Source organism: Caloenas nicobarica, chromosome 1, assembly GCF_036013445.1.
Source record: "Caloenas nicobarica isolate bCalNic1 chromosome 1, bCalNic1.hap1, whole genome shotgun sequence".
In the NCBI taxonomy this organism is placed as follows: Eukaryota; Metazoa; Chordata; class Aves; order Columbiformes; family Columbidae; genus Caloenas; species Caloenas nicobarica.
The window spans coordinates 604,068-624,403 of NC_088245.1; the positions used below are offsets into that span (position 1 = coordinate 604,068).

At 55.4% G+C, this 20,336-nt stretch overlaps 1 protein-coding gene across 11 annotated transcripts in view; it reads left to right on the forward strand.

The window, feature by feature from the left end:
• Positions 1 to 20,336, forward strand: part of SHANK3 (SH3 and multiple ankyrin repeat domains 3) — a 364,754-nt gene that overhangs the window by 239,060 nt on the left and 105,358 nt on the right. For all 11 annotated transcript variants that reach the window (XR_010607209.1, XM_065647548.1, XM_065647499.1 and 8 more), the window contains exon 13: positions 1,771 to 1,846. Coding sequence is in view for 10 of the 11 variants with exons in the window: in XM_065647548.1 (XP_065503620.1) it covers positions 1,771 to 1,846 (76 nt within the window). In the remaining variant the exon portion in view is untranslated. The remainder of the gene's footprint in view (positions 1 to 1,770; positions 1,847 to 20,336) is intronic.

Here is a 20,336-nt window from a genome sequence, read left to right on the forward strand (position 1 = left end):
TCAGGCCGTGCCCTTGAGCACCCACACTGCCCTGCCGTGGGTCAGGCCGTGTCCTTGAGCACCCACACTGCCCTGCCGTGGGTCAGGCCGTGTCCTTGAGCACCCACACTGCCCTGCCGTGGGTCAGGCCGTGCCCTTCGGCACCCACACTGCCCTGCCGTGGGTCAGGCCGTGTCCTCCGGCACCCACACTGCCCTGCCGTGGGTCAGGCCGTGCCCTTCGGCACCCACACTGCCCTGCCGTGGGTCAGGCTGTGTCCTCCAGCACCCACACTGCCCTGCCGTGGGTCAGGCCGTGTCCTTGAGCACCCACACTGCCCTGCCGTGGGTCAGGCCGTGTCCTCCAGCACCCACACTGCCCTGCCGTGGGTCAGGCCGTGTCCTTGAGCACCCACACTGCCCTGCCGTGGGTCAGGCCGTGTCCTCCAGCACCCACACTGCCCTGCCGTGGGTCAGGCCGTGTCCTCCAGCACCCACACTGCCCTGCCGTGGGTCAGGCCGTGTCCTCCGGCACCCACACTGCCCTGCCGTGGGTCAGGCCGTGTCCTCCAGCACCCACACTGCCCTGCCGTGGGTCAGGCCGTGCCCTTGAGCACCCACACTGCCCTGCCGTGGGTCAGGCCGTGTCCTCCAGCACCCACACTGCCCTGCCGTGGGTCAGGCCGTGTCCTCCGGCACCCACACTGCCCTGCCGTGGGTCAGGCCGTGTCCTCCAGCACCCACACTGCCCTGCCGTGGGTCAGGCCGTGCCCTTCGGCACCCACACTGCCCTGCCGTGGGTCAGGCCGTGTCCTCCGGCACCCACACTGCCCTGCCGTGGGTCAGGCCGTGTCCTCCAGCACCCACACTGCCCTGCCGTGGGTCAGGCCGTGTCCTCCGGCACCCACACTGCCCTGCCGTGGGTCAGGCCGTGCCCTTCGGCACCCACACTGCCCTGCCGTGGGTCAGGCCGTGTCCTCCGGCACCCACACTGCCCTGCCGTGGGTCAGGCCGTGCCCTTCGGCACCCACAGCCGGCGGGCCCAGGCGGCTCTTTCGGTGTCAGCTTCACAGCTCAGGCTGGCGGGGGCTCTGGCCTGTTCACGCTGCCGAGGCCCGCGAGTGGGTTCGTGCGTGGTCGCACCCTCGGGGAGCTTTGGTCCAACAAGCGTGGCCTGAAGCACCCGCGGCCCCAAATCGCCGCTGCTCTCAGGGCTGTGATGAGAGGTGACAGAAACATCTCTGGGATGAGAGGTGACACAAGTGTCTCTGGGACGAGAGGTGACACAAGTGTCTCTGGGTTCCCGGGTTCTTCCCACATTGCTCCTGTGCACCCGGAGAGCTCGGCGACCCCCAGATGGGAAGCAAGGCTGTCCAGGACTGTCCCCACCTCTCCTGGGGCTGTGTCCCTCTGCCCCGAGACGCGCGAGGCTGGCGCGGCCGAACGGAGCCCGGGAGGAGCCAGGCTCTGCCCTGGGCCGTGGAGCCAGTTTGCCTTCCCCGCGGTCATCGTCCTCTGGCTCTGCCTCGGGGTCTTGGTGGAACTGAACGCCTTGATGTGGTTTAGCGGTTCTAGTGAAGAGATTTTCTGTTTGTGTGCACATGGGACCGTACACGAGCATGCGTGGGACTGATCACATTGGCACATGTCTGCACAGATTGTCACTTGTTTGTTAAGGAATGTTTGCATAAAAGCGGGACTCACCCTGTTTGTATCCATGTAGGGGAGCAGAGACGATGGAGAAGTGCTCCTTTAGCTCGCAGCTTTGTGATGTGTCTGCTTTTTCTTGTAGAAACCAGAGAAGACAGAACAAAGCGTCTCTTCCGACATTATACTGTGGGCTCGTACGACAATTTCACCTCTCACAGGTAAGCGCCAGCACCTTTGCTTTGTGATTACGAGAAACCCGTTTCCATGGAAGAAGTGTCTCCTTTGCCTGACAGAGCAGTGTACATTGTTTTAATTGCATGGGAAGGAAACTTTTCTGCTTGATTTGGTCACTTCAGTTATAGTCTAAATTATCCGTCCTAGATAAGGCTTAGCTGAACAGAACGTTGGAGCTGCAGGGCAGCCTGGCTCGTGGCTCCGTTGGGGAGCAAACGTTCTGGAGAACTTTTGGTGTGCTCGGGAACTGCAGAACAGGCGTTGGGTGCGGATGCCGAGTTCCAGCTCTGCTCTGGAGGGGCAGGGACGAGGACGCCGTGGTGCAGGGTGGCACGGGGACAGCTGTCACCCCAGCCCGCTGGCAGCACCGAGCGCGCCAGGTGACAGGGCTGTCCCACGGCTGCTGTGGTATGTGGCGCTGGAGCCCCCAGTGCAGGGACCAGCCGTTGGGCAGGTGGTGGAACTCGGCAGGGATCGGTGGTGACAGCCAGGGTGATTTTGCTGGTTTTTTGGGGTCTGGGGCGCGTGTGGCTGCTGCACAAAGCACGGGGACGGGCCTGGGGACGCGTCTGGGTTGGGTCAGGAACACACATTGGGTAGCGGGTCCTGGGTCTGGGGCGATGGGGTCACCCTGGACCACGACGTTTGCAGTCAGGCGTTAGGGCTCTTGGAAACTGCTGGTCATCAGAGGAATTGATGGGTATTATCGCTTATGACGGGACAGGAGCAAATTGTGATAATTGGTTACACAAACCAGAGTTCTCCTGAAGGCTCTGAGCATGGCAGCAAGGCAATGAACGTGTTCTGCTTTCCTCAGCTTCTTACCCCAAATCTGTCCCCGTGGGTCTGAGCACTTTTTACTCAAAGTAATGTGTGTAACCCAGTTTGATTTCCAACAGTCCTGTGGCATGCTTCTTCGGGGCTATTTATATTCTCAACTGATCATGGAGCAAAAAAGAAAATGCTGCTATGACTCAGAAAACAGTAAAGAAGGAAAATGGGGGGCAACGGCCCATTTCCACCATGGCTGGATGCTCCAGGGAACCCCAGAAGGTCTGTGCTGGGGTTGCTGGTGGCTCTTGGCCTTACAGGGCGGGAAATAGGTCGAAATTTGCAGATGAGTCAAAATAACGTTCCTTAAGCAAAGGGAGAGTAGGTGAATGGAACTGCATCAAGCTGGTTTGGTAAACAGTGTGATAGTAAAATGAATTTATTTTGGCACATGCAGAATAACACACACCAGAAGAAACACTGTGAGGTGCTCTTCCCCGTTAAAGATTTTTCAGTTCTTTATAATTGCTTAGGAATAAAGATCTGACATCACTGTGACTTTTTTTAGCACTGAGGCATTAAAAAAAAACACATGAAAGAGTAGGTCAGAAAATACAACTAAAGCAGTTGCGAAGGAGGGTCCCTGGTGACGCTGGTACTGGATGGTCAAACAGCAGCCGAACATCAATGCAGATAAACAAGAAGCAATGGATGTGGGGAAAAAAACCAAGAGTAGCATTTCCTATTCAGTGCAGGTGTTGGACCGACTGCTGCTCAGGACAGAATTTGGGGCTTAGTGTGAGTCCAGTCCAAACCTGCAAAACATTTGCAATTGTAACAAAAGAAACAAGCAAACAAAAAACCAAAAGAAAACCCCACCACTCAAAACCAAGCAAACCACCAAAAAAAAGGAAAAAAAGGAAAACATAATTATTAATATCTTCATGTAAATCTGTACACGTCTTGAAACCTGCATGCAGTTTTGGTCTTTCAGATTTCTTTCAGATTTAAGCAAAAACTAAGAGAAAACTAAGAGGTGCTCTAAACTGTGCAAGGTCTTCCAGAAGAGGTGGGATGAGATAGATGGACACTCTCAAGCTGGGAAGGTGCTGGTGAAGGAGAAGGGGATTGAAGTCCATAAATGTGTGATAAGAAAAGGTGAACCAGAGGCAGCTGATCCCGGGCTGTCTGTTCCCATGTTGGAACCTGAGGTACTGAACCATGGAATCATTTTGGTTGGAAAAGACCTTTAAGATCATCAAGTCCAACCATAAACCTGACACTGCCAGGTCCACCACTGACCCGTGTCCTTAAGTGCCACATGGATACGTCCTGAAGCGGGAAGGTGAGCAGTGGACGGCAGGAGGGGTTTTCCATCCGACGTACATTAACTTGGGTGGCTCCTGCTGAGTGACGCTCTGAGAGCCAAACGCTGACAGGTTCAGAAAGCACCGGGACGGACCCAAGGCTGAAAAACCATTTGCAGGCTTCTGCGTACACAGAGCCTGGCTGGGACCCAGGGACTCCAGCAGCAGGTCAGGAGTGCGGTGGGGACACATCGCTCTGCTCCCCCTCCCCGTGTTCCCACTCTCAGCTCTGCTGGGACAGTGACAGGATGGCTGGGACGGCAGCAGGACGGCTGGGACAGTGACAGGATGGCTGGGACAGTGACAGGATGGCTGGGACAGTGACAGGACGGCTGGGATGGTGACAGGATGGCTGGGATGATGGCAGGATAGCTGGGATGATGGCAGGATGGCTGGGACGACGGCAGGATGGCTGGGACAGCGGCAGGACGGCTGGGACGATGGCAGGACGGCTGGGACGGCTGGGACGATGGCAGGACGGCTGGGACGATGGCAGGATGGCTGGGACGGTGTCTGGACAGCTGAGACGGTGACAGGACGGCTGGGATGGTGGCAGGACGGCTGGGATGGTGACAGGCTGAATGGGACGGCAGCAGGATGACTGGTGTGGCGGCTGCAGCCGCTGCCGGGAGCTGGGCTGGGCTGAGCTGAGCTGAGCTGAGCTGGGCTGGGCTGAGCTGGGCTGGGCTGGGCTGAGCTGGGCTGGGCTGGGCTGGGCTGGGCTGGGCTGAGCTGAGCTGAGCTGGGCTGAGCTGAGCTGAGCTGAGCTGGGCTGGGCTGGGCTGGGCTGGGCTGAGCTGAGCTGAGCTGAGCTGGGCTGGGCTGGGCTGGGCTGGGCTGAGCTGAGCTGGGCTGGGCTGGGCTGGGCTGGGCTGAGCTGGGCTGGGCTGAGCTGAGCTGAGCTGAGCTGAGCTGGGCTGGGCCGAGCAGGGCTGGGCCGAGCAGGGCTGGGCTGGGCTGAGCTGGGCTGGGCTGGGCTGAGCTGGGCTGAGCTGGGCTTTGCGTGGCAACCCCAAGCCAGGTTTGCCAGCCCTACGGGGATCAGATCTCATGGCAGCACTGTGTGTTGTACAGTGGCCAGTGGCAGGTGCTTTGTGCAGTTACAAGAACAGAATAAGCAACCCAAAATACTATTCCTGCCTGCAGCAATTTTCTGTTCAGAGTCTTCCTGAGCCAGAGGCAGTGTCTTTGCATTTAACAGCCTTTAATGGGTTGTTATTCTGTTAATTTGCCCACTGACATGCAACTTGAATGCCTTTGCTCTCTCTTCTGCAATGGAGGAGGAGCAGGCTTGGCTCTGGTGGAGATGGGGAGCCGATGGTGCTGAACGGTGGCTGCTGTGTCTTCTGCTCCGGCAAAACACTCAAAGTGTGGTGATGGGAAATGAGAAAGGAGATTCCTAAAGTGCATGTATGTGCTCGTCATTCATTCACAGGTTGCTCTGAGCACAAAAGTGAACCATAACCTCACTGTTCAGGTCGGGGAAACTGAGGCAGCACAAGGGGCTGCCTTTGTTACCTTCCTCGAGGGTGGGTGGTGTGGGCAGCGCTGCCGGAGCCACCAGCACCCGACCAGCAGAAGACGTCCCACCATGGAAACGCCACTGCGTGGTCGCAGAAACACCGTTTCAGTGGGAGCTTCTCTGCTCCATTTGCTGGAGTTCAACGCATGGCTGTTGCTGAGCACGGAGGTGACACTGGTGACCAGGTTCGCGGGACAGGACAAGCGCAGGGGAGCGGAGTTGTGGGGCTGCGAGGTGCCGTTAGTCGGCGTTACGGGCTGGACGGGGAGTTTGGACTCCATGGCAGAAAGCTCATGGACACGGTGCTGGTCAGGAGTGTGGTGTGAGGATTCATGTGGTGGGTTTAGGATCTCCTTCTAAATAGGTTAAACAAAGTGGACTCTTCCCCCGTTGTTCAAAAATACTAAACATTTAGGCCAATGGATTCCTTGAGAGCAGAAATGAAGAGCAAACAAAAGCACCGTAAGATCACTGCAGCAGATCAACTGACGCAATTTGCAGGAGAGCACTTTCCATCATCCCTGACTTCACTGGAGGTCCAAATGTGGGAGAAGATTAACATGATGATAGCATTTGAGGAACAACTCAAAAGTGCTTGAGAAAATTACACAGAAGTGACTTTAGATTTCAGGAAAAGCCTTTGGAATGGTTGCAGGTTTGAATGGATCCCCTGTGCGGTGGATCAAGGAACAGCATCCACACAGCTGGAATGCAGGTTTGGGCAGGGCATGTCATTTACTCTTTTTTGGCTTAATAAGGTGAAAAGGAAGCTACGGATATATGAAGGGGTGTATTTGAGAGCATGAGAAGATACTGGGCCGTATACCGAATAGAAGTATGTTCTGTTGAGGAGGCGCTGTTCCCGAGCCGCAGCGTCACCAGCACAGACGGGGGCCTGGGGGCTGTTCTGGGGCAGGTCCCCCCGCTCACCGATCCCCCCCGGAACATCACTGCGGTTACAGCGAGACGAGAGCACGAGGCTGCACCAGTGGGAGCTTCCCAGAGCCTGAGGATGAGCATGGGACAGGGCTCAGCAAACCCAGTCTGGCCGGAAACAGGAATCAGGGAAACGGGGAGAGAAGCCTGAGCTTGTGCTTTTCAGCAAGAGGCAATCACAAGGGGAATGGACTTCTCTGATGAACCGTGTTAGGGGAAGAGATTAAAGTGATTGGAAATTAACTGTATGAAATTAAGAGCCCACGTTCTACAGGGCACAGCTGGGAAGGAAAAGAATTGGGAGCAATAGACAATTTAGGATTTATTTTTTTTTTATTATTCAATCACAGGGATTAGTTGACTAGGGAGAGAGATTACAGCGTGAGTATCCACAAACCATCTGGATGGGCCTCCCCTTAGAAGGGACGGAAAACGTGAAGAAGTCTGTAAGCAGGGATGTCTGTGCCCTTAGATGCTGTGACTGACCCAATATGTCAATACGCAGAACTACACAACAGTTGAGGCTGGCGGGATGTCTGGGGCTCCCAGCGCAGCGGGTTGCTCTGAGCAGGGCCAGCTGGAGCAGGTTGCTGGTCTCCGTGGTGGAAAGTCTCACAGCCCCCGGGGACCCGTGTCCCAGGCTGGGGTTCCAGGGTGAAAAAGTTTTCTCTGTCTCTCATTGGGATTTCTTGCCCGTTGCCTCTTGGCCTGTCCCTGTGACCCCAGGAGTCTCTGTCCCGCAGCCTCCGTGGGGCGGTGGCAGGTGATAGTGTCCACCAGCCCCGCTCCAGGTGAGAAACCCGCTGCTCCCAACCGCCCCCTGTGCCCCCGCCCCATCTGCTCAGGTGGGCTGGGCGAGCAAATCCCTAGTGTAAGGGATTGGTAAAACCACTTCTAGATCCTTGGGACAGCACCGGTAACTTGCTATTTCTCTCTCCCCTGACATGAAGAGAGCGGCGCCCGGGTCTGCGCCGCACGGATGCAGTTCCTGCCCTTTCCTTCTCTTCTCTGGGTCCCTGCAGGGATCATCCCTCTTGGCGATGGGGTCATAGCTTGTACTCCCCCATCGATCCCAGCGTCTTTACCCGCCATCCTGGTTTAACCCCAGCTGGCAATAAGTACCACACAGCCGCTCACTCACCCTGCCCCAGCAGGATGGGGGAAGAGCACTGGGAGGGTAAAAGAGAGAAAACCCATGGGCTGAGGTAAGAACAGTTTAAAATTGAAATAATAATAATTTGTAATTAAAAGGAAAATAACAGAGAGAAATAAAGCCCAAGAAAGACAAGTGATGCAAGTGGAGTCTCCTTCTCTGGAGACATTCAAACCCCCTGGGATCCTGTGCGATCTGCTCTGTGACCCTGCGTGAGCAGGTGGGCTGGGGATCCACAGAGCTCCTGCAGCCCCCAGCCCGGGGTGCTGTGCAGTGACAACTATTGCTCACCGCCAACCAGCCGATGCCCAACCGACCCTGAGCAGCGGCTCCCGGGCCAGCTTTGCCCCTGGTTTATATACCGAGCATGAGGTCAGCTGTCCCCAGCGTGTCCCCCCCCAGCTCCCTGTGTCCCCAGGCACTGGCTGGTGGGGGAGCAGTAGAACAGCCCTTGGTGCTGGGTGAGCGCTGCTCAGCGGTGGCTGAAACATCCCGGTGTCATCAGGAGTGTTTCAGCACAAATCCAAAACACAGCCCTGCACTCGCTGCTGTGGAGGAAATTAACTGGATCCCAGGCAAACCCCGTGCACTGCACCCCACACCGGGAGCCCATCCCCGATTCCCCTGCACCCGGTGTCCTGGGGCCAGACGGAGCCGGCGGACGCGCACGAGCAAAGAGCTGGTTCCCTTGTTCCAGAGCGAACCAAGCGGAAGGAGTCGCTCTGATTTCCTGGAGCGGTTCATGGCTGCGTGTGCTCTGAGACAAACCCCTTCAGTCTTGTCCATTCAGCCCCGGCTGTTGGTTTGGGATACTGGGGTGTGTTGGGCAGGCTGGGCCAGCCCCGTTCTGCCCCTGCCCGTTCTGGTCTGGGGCAGGCGGGGAGCCGGGAGTCGCATCGGCTTGTTCTGTCGTTCTGTCAGGTGGTGACTAATTAGCAAGGCCGGGGAGAAGCCGCGTTACAGGCCGGGCTTGGCGAGGAGCGGGGACGAGGCCTCGGTGACGGGCATCGGGAACCCCTGCGGGGGAGTTTTGTGCTTGGAAACAGGGAGGGGACGAGTCTGGTTTGCGCAGCCGGAGCTGCTGCTCAGACGGCCGCGGTGGATCCGGAGAGGTCCCTTTGCCGGGGGACAGGCCGCGGGCTTGTGTGACGGCTGGTTGGAATTTGCACTGGTGCAGCCTCCATTTCTATAGCAACACAGGTGTAGAAGCAGAAAATTGAACCTGTTCTTGAAAAGGCTTCTGTATAATCCCACTTGTCAAATTAACATGCCTTCAAAATAGTCTTTTTAAGATCTTTTGGTGAACAGTATCTTCTGGGACCTCCTTGACAGCAAGTTTCGAGAACATGATGAGGAGTGAGCTCAGTGCCAGGATGCTCAGCTCCTTCTGAAAATCAGGATTTCAGAATTGGTGGGTAGCAGGAGGCTTTGTGGCCGCTTTTGTTCAAGAAGTAGGACCAGGTAACGACATAATGAACCGATGGAAGCAGAGCGCAGCCAGCGTGAGTTGTTCGGAGCTGCTTGTTAAAGATTAAAGGAGCATTGGAAAGAGGAACTGTTTGCTAAACTCCCTTCATTCTCTCATTTTAAAAAAGTATTCAGGACAAGTGGTGACCCGTTTGAAAAGCAGGCCTTGGGAAACTGTGCGAACAATCTGTGCAAAAATTATTTGCCAGCTGCAGAAAAGTTAGCGGGGTTTCCAAACTTCAGCCTTTCCTCCCATTCGGCAGCGAAGTGCCGGGCGCCGCTGCCCACGTCCCTGCGGGCGAGACGCTGGAGCGAGGGGCTCGTGGTGGCACGGGCGGCGGCACCGGCCTGTTTGTCAGGAGAGCGGCTCCAAGGGCCCGGCTCTCTGCAGAGGAGCACAACCAGGACTCGGAAGAGGTGCCAGCAGCAGAGCTGTGGGTCACCAGCCAGCTCGTCTGTCTGAGACGAGTCTCCGGCTGCCGCTGTCCCTGGGGTGGAAGTCTCTGCAGAACAGGCGTCCTTAGCGATGGGTTCCCATTATGCACTTCACTGCGAGAGGTTTGGGAGTCGTGGGTAGTTCTCAGCAGCTGGTGACACATACAGGATGTGAGGAAATAGGAAAGAGCTAGAAGATCATCTAAATAGCATTATATTCTATGTAAATCCGCGGTTTGACAGCCTCTTACTGGCAGTTGTAGTTTACCCATCTGAACCAGAGGAATTAGAAGAGGTTCAGAGGAACCAGCAAAGGTGACCCAAAGCACGGATCACTTTTCATCTGCGATTAAATAGGCTGGAACTGCTCAGCTCGAGGAAGAGGTGCCCGAGGAAGAGATGACAGAGTTTTATGAGATCATGAGTAGGCAAGGAGAAGGTGAATATGGAACAATAGTGATTTCTCAGTACAAAGGAATGAGGTGGCACTCTGTGGAATTAGCAAGCAGCAAGATTAAAATAAAACAAAGTACTGTGTCACACCGCAGGTGATTAAATTGTAGAATTTATTCCTACTGCGTGTTGTGGAGGCCAAAAATATAAATGGGTTTGAGCTGGGAGTAGAAACTTACTGAAGAGTAGATTTGTGACCAAGAAACACTGTGAGCCGTTGGGGGCTCGCGGTGGGGGGTGCGGTGACCGGGAAGGTCTCACCCGGGTGGATCCCCGGCCTTTTGTTCTGTTTCTGATGCTCTGTCCTTTGCTGTTTGTCACTGCCCGTTACTCAGCAGAGGACGCTGGTGTCGCCAGACCCCTGGTGTGCTGCAGCGCCCAGTCCTCGTCCTCTGCTTTCGGAAAGGACACGTGAAGGAATCTGCCTCCCTCTGTACTTCAGTGAAGGCAGCTGAACACTCAAGACTAACTTTACAAAACCAACAACCTGTCAAGCACACAAAGCCACAGGTTCTGTAGAGTGTTCTTGTTCCTTCAGCCCAGCGGGAAGAACAGGACAAGTCAGACCATGTTGGAGCCTTTTCCTTTCTTCTCAGCCGCCTTGAGAGATGAAGGGCTGACTTGGTTCTTAGGACATTTTACGACCATGGGACTTGGTTGTTTTTCTTCCACTCTGCAGTTCTTCAGCTGGTCTTTGAAAACTTTCTTTTCCTACCAACCATTTGGTGTCTTTGAGCAAGGTGTGGAAGTTTTCTCTGATGCTGCACTTTGCGCAATGGTTTCCTCCTGCCCGCTGAGTGGGGGAGAGGAAAGGCTGTGGTCATCTGACGTTAGTGGTGAAATTAATCTTCTGTGACTTCTGACAGTTCAGTACGTGTTTACCTGACCTCATTGTCAAGGTCCTCTCTAGAGTGTGGAGGAGCAAAAGGGGACTTGCAGGGTGCAGTCAATGTCCATCTAGAACGGTCGTTCGAGTCAGACGGATCATGACCTCGTGTGCATCTCTCGTGTCACAGATGACGAGGGAACACGGGAGCGCCCCCGAGGAGGAGGGCACACTGCTGTCAGAACTCGGGCACGATGCGTCCTCCTCGAGGGGCTGGCAACCAAAACCGCTCCGTTCAACTGCTCAGTTAAACCTGCTGGCTTGATGCAGAAATACAGGGTCTTCCACAGCAACATCTCTGTGACTTCAGATAGCGTCCCCGACACGGCACGGCCCGTCTCGCTGCACCAAGACTTGCTGCTGCCGCGGTCCCTTCCCGGCGTCGTGCCCTGGGAGTGTTTGCAGCATCATTCTTGTTGTTCCCTGACTTGGGGACCTGCAGGAGCAGAAATAAAACCCGCAGCCCCTCTGTTAAGTTCAGCTCCCAAAGTGTTGAAACATCATCCTCCCCTTTTCTGGACAAGAATAGTCGCTTGATGAGGGACCCAAGACATTGCAGATGCCCTCGGTGAGTCACTGCGAACACTGCACATTTGTAGGCAGGCTGAGAATTCAGAATCATCTTGACAAATATAAACTATTGTTTGAAAATGCTTAGATGCACTTCAGTAAGGATAAATGCAAATTATCACACTTGCAGAAAAGTAATCAGCTGCGCAAATGCAGGAAAGAGAGAATGAAGAAAAAGTTCAGAAGTTACGGTGAATCCTCAGCTGAGCGTCAATCAGCAATATCAAAATGTTGTAAAAACCCAAAGAGAATGGGATATTCAAACAGAAGCCCAGCAAACACCCTCCTTAGCACCAGTACGGTATAAATAGAGGTGCCGTGCTGAGGGCATGGTCACAGTCTGCAAATGCAGCATTCAAACCGCAGAGGTGGGAGCAAACTGCGCCGTGCCTGTTGGAACAGGACACGAGGTGGTCAGCAACAGTCACAGCAAACAGCATTTCAGTCAGGCAGTAGGAGAAAATTCCTGATTGCAAGGGTAGCAGAGCATTAGAGAAGATGGTCTAGGTAGTTATTTAAAGGTGTCTTGTTGGAAAATAAAGCACATTTTAAACCAACAGCTGTTAGGAATGTTTGGGTGTAATAGATTCTGCAGTGAGGCAAGCCTTCATGCAATCACTGGCGGAGGGGCTTTGTGTGGGTTTTATTACATTTTCATCCCCGTCCCTGCGCTGTCCGCAGCGGTTGGTCGGGTGTTTTGCTCCTGCTCCGCGGGGCTGGGGCTGCGTGTCCTGGGCAGAGGGAAACAAAGGTGTTTCTTCAACGTGACCAGTTGTAAGGCATTTGTACTTATTTCTGGAAAGCGAGTAAAAATAGGTATTACAGGAGATTGTCAGAGTTCTCTGAGCTGTAGCTTTATCTGCAGAAACTAGAATTATGAAAAATACTGCAGATGCTTACAGTATCTTCTTAGTGAATTTTGGTGGATTTTCTTCTGATTAGAGTCTACTGGTCCTTGTTCTTCCAGACAGAAGATAATCACATCATTATAAACAAATGAAATTTAAAAAACGGTGTCAGATGTTCTTTCCTCCAGCACTTCTTCAACTCACAATAGTTCAGTTAAATAGGTAAGAATTACCAAAAATGTTTTCTGTTTAGGTAAAATATGAGTGAGAAGGGGCAATTACATTTACTTTTATTTCCTGTGTATAGCGGCGTATTACATTTTACCCAGCTATTGTATTTGATTACAAAGACTGAAAGGTTGGCATGTTCACGGGACTGAGCTGTTCTTTGCCTCCAAAGCCCTCCCGCTGTCGGGATTTGACGGCTGCAGTTTTCCCGCAGAGGACGAACACCGCAGGGTGCAAAGGAGCCGAAAACTCCTGGATTTCTACCAGTCTAATCTGGGAGGTTATTTCTTCCCCTCTTCACACAGGGTAGTTGTTTGACCGGGAGCGTGCACGTCCTCGCACAGCCTCAGAGAACGGCTCGCTCTATCCGCTCTCGTTTCTCCTCTTCTGGCCACTTTCTGTGTTTCCCCTTTTCCTGGAGCAACATCAGCCCGGGGAGGGAGCGGGAAGGAGAACAGGGGTTGTGAATGTGACACGTCCCAAGGTGAGAAGCAATCACAGCTCCCAGACAGCCTGGTCCTCTCGTACGGAATGTGGAGAAGGTGCCACCGCTTCCGTGACACGGTGTTCGGGGCTCAGTTGACCTCTCTGGTGGGAATTCTGCCTCATTTCAAGGCTCTTGAGTCGTGTCTTGAAATTCGATCTTTTTTCTCAGCATTGTTTGACAATTCTAAAATATTGAAAGTATTTTTCTTTCAGTATGTACCTGTGTGTGGTGATCCAGATGCCTTTTGACCTTCTCTTTGATAGGAATAAATCAAGCTGAATTTCACGTTGCAAGACTTCGTTTCCTACTCCTGGGATTTTCTTTATTGCCTTGAAGTCTCTAATATTTTCTCATCATTCCTGAAGACACCAGCCGGCCTGTTCTGGTGAAGTTTTACCCATGTGTACAGAGGGAAGAGCATTTTCTGTTTCCTCTGTATCACTTTTATAAGTCCAGAGATTGCCTTTCTTCAGTTGATTGCAGTGTGAGCTAATGGTGTGGCAGTTTACACTTTTTAAGTTGTTACTTTTCAAGAATGTCTCTTACCCTGAAAACAGAGCCTGGAGTTTTGATACTTTGCTTTTACCTGTATTAGAAACTCTTCTTGTCCTGAGTGTTCAGTGCCGCAGCCTGGGTCGCTCTGATGAGCGCTTCTCTGCTGCGGCACCGCTCTTTGTATCCTCTTAACACAAAGATCTCCTGGTCCTAAATCAGGGATTTACGTTGTTGTTCACAGGCTGGATGTGGTTTATTATCCTGGTTCCCGTGGGGTCAGCCCTGGTGCTGCCGCGGTGAGGGGGACACGGCCCCGGGGGTGCTGAGGTTGGGCAGCTGGTGCAGCCTGGACTGCGGTACAGACCGGGCTGGTGCTGTGGGGCTCAGAGCCACCCAGGCTGCAGTACGGACCGGGCTGGTGCTGTGGGGCTCAGAGCCGCCCAGACCCCAGTACGGACCGGGCTGGTGCTGTGGGGCTCAGAGCCACCCAGACCCCAGTACGGACCGGGCTGGTGCTGCAGGGCTCAGAGCCGCCCAGACCGCAGTACGGACCGGGCTGGTGCTGTGGGGCTCAGAGCCGCCCAGACCCCAGTACGGACCGGGCTGGTGCTGTGGGGCTCAGAGCCGCCCAGACCGCAGTACGGACCGGGCTGGTGCTGTGGGGCTCAGAGCCGCCCAGGCTGCAGTACGGACCGGGCTGGTGCTGCGGGGCTCAGAGCCGCCCAGGCTGCAGTACGGACCGGGCTGGTGCTGTGGGGCTCAGAGCCGCCCAGACCGCAGTACGGACCGGGCTGGTGCTGTGGGGCTCAGAGCCACCCAGGCTGCAGTACGGACCGGGCTGGTGCTGTGGGGCTCAGAGCCACCCAGGCTGCAGTACGGACCGGGCTGGTGCTGTGGGGCTCAGAGCCGCCCAGACCGCAGTACGGACCGGGCTGGTGCTGTGGGGCTCAGAGCCGCCCAGACCGCAGTACGGACCGGGCTGGTGCTGCGGGGCTCAGAGCCACCCAGGCTGCAGTACGGACCGGGCTGGTGCTGTGGGGCTCAGAGCCGCCCAGGCTGCAGTACGGACCAGACCGGTGCTGTGGGGCTCAGAGCCGCCCAGGCCATGGCTCCTGCTTTGGGCTGTGTTGTCCGGCCTGCTGAGCGCACGTTGGGCATCCCGATAGTTCCTGCCAGACGGCTGCGTTGCGTGGAGTTAACTCATGCGGCGGTACCAAACCCTTAAGCTGCGGCACAGGATCTGCTGTGGTTACCATCATCAGTTGTACCGGGATCTTGACGAGGTGCTCGACAGGATCCTCCTCACGTTAACCACACCGATGACATCTCCTATTCCATCTTCCCACAAAGCAGCATTCTGTTAATTGACTTAGGACTGGAGTCAGGCCGATAGTTTGTAGTTCTTGTGTCATTCCTGGCAGTCCTTCCAGGGTCTGCCATTTCTTGAGTTTCCAGAATATCTTAAATAGTGATGTGTTACTGAGACAGTGCCTTAGCTGATTTCTCTAAAGCTCTTTGGAGTAAAGCATTCTGGCTTTTGAATGTGGAATGCTTTATTGTAACAGCCGCTGCCTCCTGCTCTCCGTGGAGGTGGCAGGTTTTCTGCTCCACCCACACGGTTCTGGTGGATGGCAGCACTGCCCTTCGCTGCTCCAAATCCAGCACCAGAGCACCCGGGGACATTTCTGTCCTTGCTGCGTTACAGTTCTCATTTCCTCACCCACCTCAATGCAGACCTTACGCCTGAGCCGTGTCTCACTTGTAGGCAATCTCCTCTTGCAATGGCCGTGCTGTAGGAGCCATGGACAGTATCTGTTGAAACAGTAGTTGGTGTATACTACAGGTTGTAAACGCTCCTGAAAGGAGTAAGGTGCTTCAAGGGAAATGAACCTTGACACTCAGCAAGTGAACAAAATGTATTTAGCTCCTTGTAACCCGTGCAGATTTACCTCATGAGAGAGCTTTGCAAGAGCAGGTTATTCCAGCAGGAATTAACTTTCCAGCCAAAGCAGGATCTGCCGCGTCCCTTGAACTCTGTTAAAATGGGAGGTTTCTGCTGCAGGTTGGTTGGCTCATTTGTTTTGAACTGTCCTTGGACAAACGTTTGCCAAGATCTTTATGCCAGTGGTGTCCTGCCGATCAAATGCAGCACGTGCTCTTGGTTTGTGATGGCGTTTTCTCTCGGAGTTCAGCTGCCTGTAACTGTTCCAGCACAGCAACTCGTGACTTGTGCTGACATTACAGAGACGGGTAATTCAAACCCTCGTGATACATCTGCTAGAAACACGCTTTGTAGGAACAAGGGCTGAAAACACGATGCAAATCATCTAGTTGGAACAGAAATGCTGTGATTGCTGTTTTGCTGCTCGCTTGCTCCTGCCAGCTGGGTCTGATCAGGTCCTGGTGGCCATGGGGGCTGGGAGGTGTCCCTCGTACCTGGGGTCACGTCAGGCTCCTGCACACACAGACCGGCCGGACACTGCTGGCCGGGGGACGAGTGCTGTCACTTTGGCAATAACATGAAGCTTTGAACAGTGAGGGTTATTTATTGTTAAACGGCTGAAGAACACAGTGGACTCCACTCTCGTGCAGCCCCACGTGGAGTCCAGCTCCGGGGCCACCAACATAAGAGAGACACGGACCTGCTGGAGAGGGGCCAGAGGAGCCCCAGCAATGACCCGAGGCTGGAACAGCTCTGCTGGGAGGACAGGCTAGGAGAGCTGGGCGCTCAGCTGGAGAACAGAAGCTCCGGGGAGACCTTAGAGCAGCCTCCAGTAACTAAATGGGGCCTACGAGAAAGCTGGAGAGGGACTTTTACAAGGGCAGAGAGTGATAGGACAAGGGGTGATGGTTTTAAACTAAAGGAGGGAGATTCAGGCCAGACATGAGGAAGAAATTGTTGGCCCTGAGGGTGGTAAGAGCCTGGCCCAGGTTGGCCAGAGACGTGGTAGATGAACCATCCCTGGAGACATCCCAGGCCAGGCTGGACGGGGCTCTGAGCAACCTGAGCTGGTGCAGATGTCCCTGCTCATGGCAGGGGGCACTGGGGGAGCTGGGAAGGTCCCCTCCAAACCATTCTGTGATTCCGTGACTGCCCTGCGTGGGGTGACCTGTCAGTGCTCCTGGGAGCAGAGCAGGTCCCCGGTCACCAGCCCACCCGCAGACAACCTGTCCACTGCCACGGCCACCATCCGCAGAGCCCCTGGGGACATCCAACTGAGACACGTCTGACTGGGAGGGACAGGTTGGGCTTGGTGCCTGGCTGGGCTGCCCGCGGGGCTGCCGGGCCTGGACCCGGCTCTGCCAGGCTGGAGCTGGCTGTACTAGGGCTGGACCCGGCTCTGCCAGACTGGACCCGGCTCTGCCAGGCTGGAGCTGGCTCTGCTGGGCTGGACTCGGCTCTGCTGGGCTGAACTCGGATCTGCCGGGCTGGACCCAGCTCTGCTGGGCTGGAGCTGGCTCCGCCAGACTGGACCCGGCTCTGCCGGGCTGGAGCTGGCTCTGCTGGGCTGGACTCGGCTCTGCTGGGCTGGAGCTGGCTCTGCCGGGCTGGACTCGGCTCTGCCGGGCTGGAGCTGGCTCTGCTGGGCTGGACTCGGCTCTGCCGGGCTGGAGCTGGCTCTGCTGGGCTGGACTCGGCTCTGCTGGGCTGGAGCTGGCTCTGCTGGGCTGGACTCGGCTCTGCTGGGCTGGAGCTGGCTCTGCCGGGCTGGACTCGGCTCTGCCGGACTGGAGCTGGCTCTGCTGGGCTGGAGCTGGCTCTGCCGGGCTGGACTCGGCTCTGCCGGGCTGGAGCTGGCTCTGCCGGGCTGGACTCGGCTCTGCCGGGCTGGAGCTGGCTCTGCTGGGCTGGACTCGGCTCTGCTGGGCTGGAGCTGGCTCTGCTGGGCTGGAGCTGGCTCTGCTGGGCTGGACTCGGCTCTGCCGGGCTGGACCCGGCTCTGCCGCGGTTCCCAGGCCTGCCCAGCCCCTTCGCCACACTGTCCGTGGGCGCCCTGGCCTGGCAGGGGCTCACACCCACGGCCGTGACCGCTCAGGCGTAGGTAAACCTGGAGTTCAAACAACCGTAGTAATGGGCCTTTGTTTTGTAATTTGAGTTTAATCCAGTTCGTACAACATTTAATATGCTGACGTCAGTTATGGGGACTTGCAAGTAGCTTCTTGGCCAGTCTTCTGTAGGAGATGCTGAGGAAGGGAAGATTCGTTCCAGAGGAGTGATCATAGCTGGTTCTGGCACTTCATGTGAAGGCCAAGTGGGGCTTCGGCAGGTTGAGGGAAAATTGAGGGAAAATTGAATCACCAAATGAGAAACTGAATGTTTCAGAGATGTCATTGAATAATGGGTCCCTCTGGTATTCTGGAAGAGCTGGTTTCATCCTCATGAAATTAAATATCTTGCTTTCTCCAGTGGGTTTCATAGATCTTGTGGCAAGAGAAGGTTGAACCTCAGGTCTTGGAGGCAGCTGACTTGGGGGATCATAGAACCATTTAGACTGGAAAAGCCCCTCAAGCTCATGGAGTCCACCCGTTCCCCAGCCCTGGCACTGCCCCATGTCCTGAGAACCTCATGTCCGTCTGTCCAACCCCTCCAGGGATGGTGACTCCAGCACTGCCCTGGGCAGCCTGTTCCAATGCCCCACAGCCCTTGGGGGAAGAAATTGGTCCCCAGATCCAACCTCAACCTCCCCTGGCGCAACTTGAGGCCGTTTCCTCTGCTCCTGGCGCTTGTTCCTGGGGAGCAGAGCCCGACCCCCCCTGGCTCCAAGCTCCTTTCAGGCAGGTCAGAGATCAGAAGGTCTCCCCTCAGCTCCTGTTCTCCAGCTGAACCCCCAGCTCCCTCAGCCGCTCCCATCACACTTGTGCTCCAGCCCCTTCCCCAGCTCCGTTCCCTTCTCTCAACTCGCTCCAGCACCTCAAGGCCTTTCTTGGCATGAGGGGCCCCAAACTGCCCCCAGGATTGGAGGTTTGGCCTCCCCAGTGCCCAGCACAGGCCGGTCACTGCCCTGGGCCTGCTGGCCACACTATTCTTCATGCGCGCCAGGATGCTGGTGGCCATTGGTCATCTCGTTGCATCCCCTGCCATGAGCAGGGACATCTGCACCAGCTCAGGTTGCTCAGAGCCCCGTCCAGCCTGGCCTGGGATGTCTCCAGGGATGGTTCAGCCACCACCTCTCTGGCCAACCTGGGCCAGGCTCTCACCACCCTCAGGGCCAACAATTCTTCCTTCCTAGTTTGAATTTCCCTTCTTTTAATTTAAAACCATCACCCCTTGTCCTATCACAACAGGCCCTGCTCCAAAGTCTGTCCCCATCTTTCTTATGGGCCCCTTTTAAGTCCAGAAAGGCCGCACTAAGGTCTCCCCGGAGCTTCTCTCCTCCAGCTGAGCACCCAGCTCTCCCAGCCTGTCCTCCCAGCAGAGCTGTTCCAGCCTCGGGTCATTGCTGGGGCTGCTCTGGCCCCTCTCCAGCAGGTCCCTGTCTAAACTTGCTCTTTCTGTCTCTGGGACTGCATTTGTCATTCGTTCCCACCTGTAAATAATGAGTTAAGTCCATCGGTAGCAGGCCTGAATGCTAATTATCTGCAGTATAATTATCAACTTCAGCTTCGTCAGGGATGTACGAGGGCAGAAAGCCTTTCCCTTGCGCGGCATCGCACGTCAGCCCCGAGCAGCGCGCCGTGCTGCCCGTATCCAGCTGCATACATTTGCATGTATGAATATTAACGGTCATGTGCACAGCGGGAGTAACATACTAACAAATCACAATAGGTTTTGTAATCATTTCGCGTGGGTGTATATTACCAGTGGAGCTGCAGGGCAGGAGAGAATCAAACCGCACATCTGTCCCTCTCCCCAGGCCCTGTTGTCGAAGCCATGGAGGGCGCCGGGGCGCTGCTGCTCGGGAACCTCTTCAGGGTCCTTGTCTTGGAGTGTTTGTTCTGTCAGGAATGCTAACTAACTTTCAGGCTGGTGATTACTTGGATCACTTATCTCTTCTGTCTTTTCAGGAATAATTGTCGGGTTTGCCGTACAGGTTCCCATAGTGCAAGTATTAATTATCAACATGTTTCCATTCCTCCTGCTGTCTTTGGGTTTTCATTATAGGGTCTTCGTATACCAATACCTGTTCATTTCCTAGTTTGTTAAACTGAAGTGGTATAAGAAGTCAAAAGCATTACATCACTAATAAATGTGATCTTTTTTCTGCTTGGCCGTCCCCTGGCGTTCAGAGAAGCTCTGGCGCGTCACTCCTGGGCTGTGAGTTGGGACTTGTTCAGAGTTTGACTGAGAAAAGGTGAAACGTGGGGTCAGCGAGGCCGAGGTGGTGTCTGCAGATCTGCTGGGCGATGGATCCCTGCCGTGGTGTCTGCAGATCTGCTGGGTGATGGATCCCTGCCGTGGTGTCTGCAGATCTGCTGGGCGATGGATCCCTGCCGTGGTGTCCGCAGATCTGCTGGGCGATGGATCCCTGCCGTGGTGTCCACAGATCTGCTGGGTGATCCCTGCCATGGTGTCTGCAGATCTGCTGGGCAATGGATCCCTGCTGTGGTGTCTGCAGATCTGCTGGGTGATCCCTGCCGTGGTGTCCGCAGATCTGCTGGGCGATGGATCCCTGCCGTGGTGTCCACAGATCTGCTGGGTGATCCCTGCCATGGTGTCCGCAGATCTGCTGGGTGATCCCTGCCGTGGTGTCTGCAGATCTGCTGGGCGATGGATCCCTGCCGTGGTGTCTGCAGATCTGCTGGGTGATCCCTGCTGTGGTGTCTGCAGATCTGCTGGGTGATCCCTGCCGTGGTGTCTGCAGATCTGCTGGGTGATCCCTGCTGTGGTGTCTGCAGATCTGCTGGGTGATCCTTG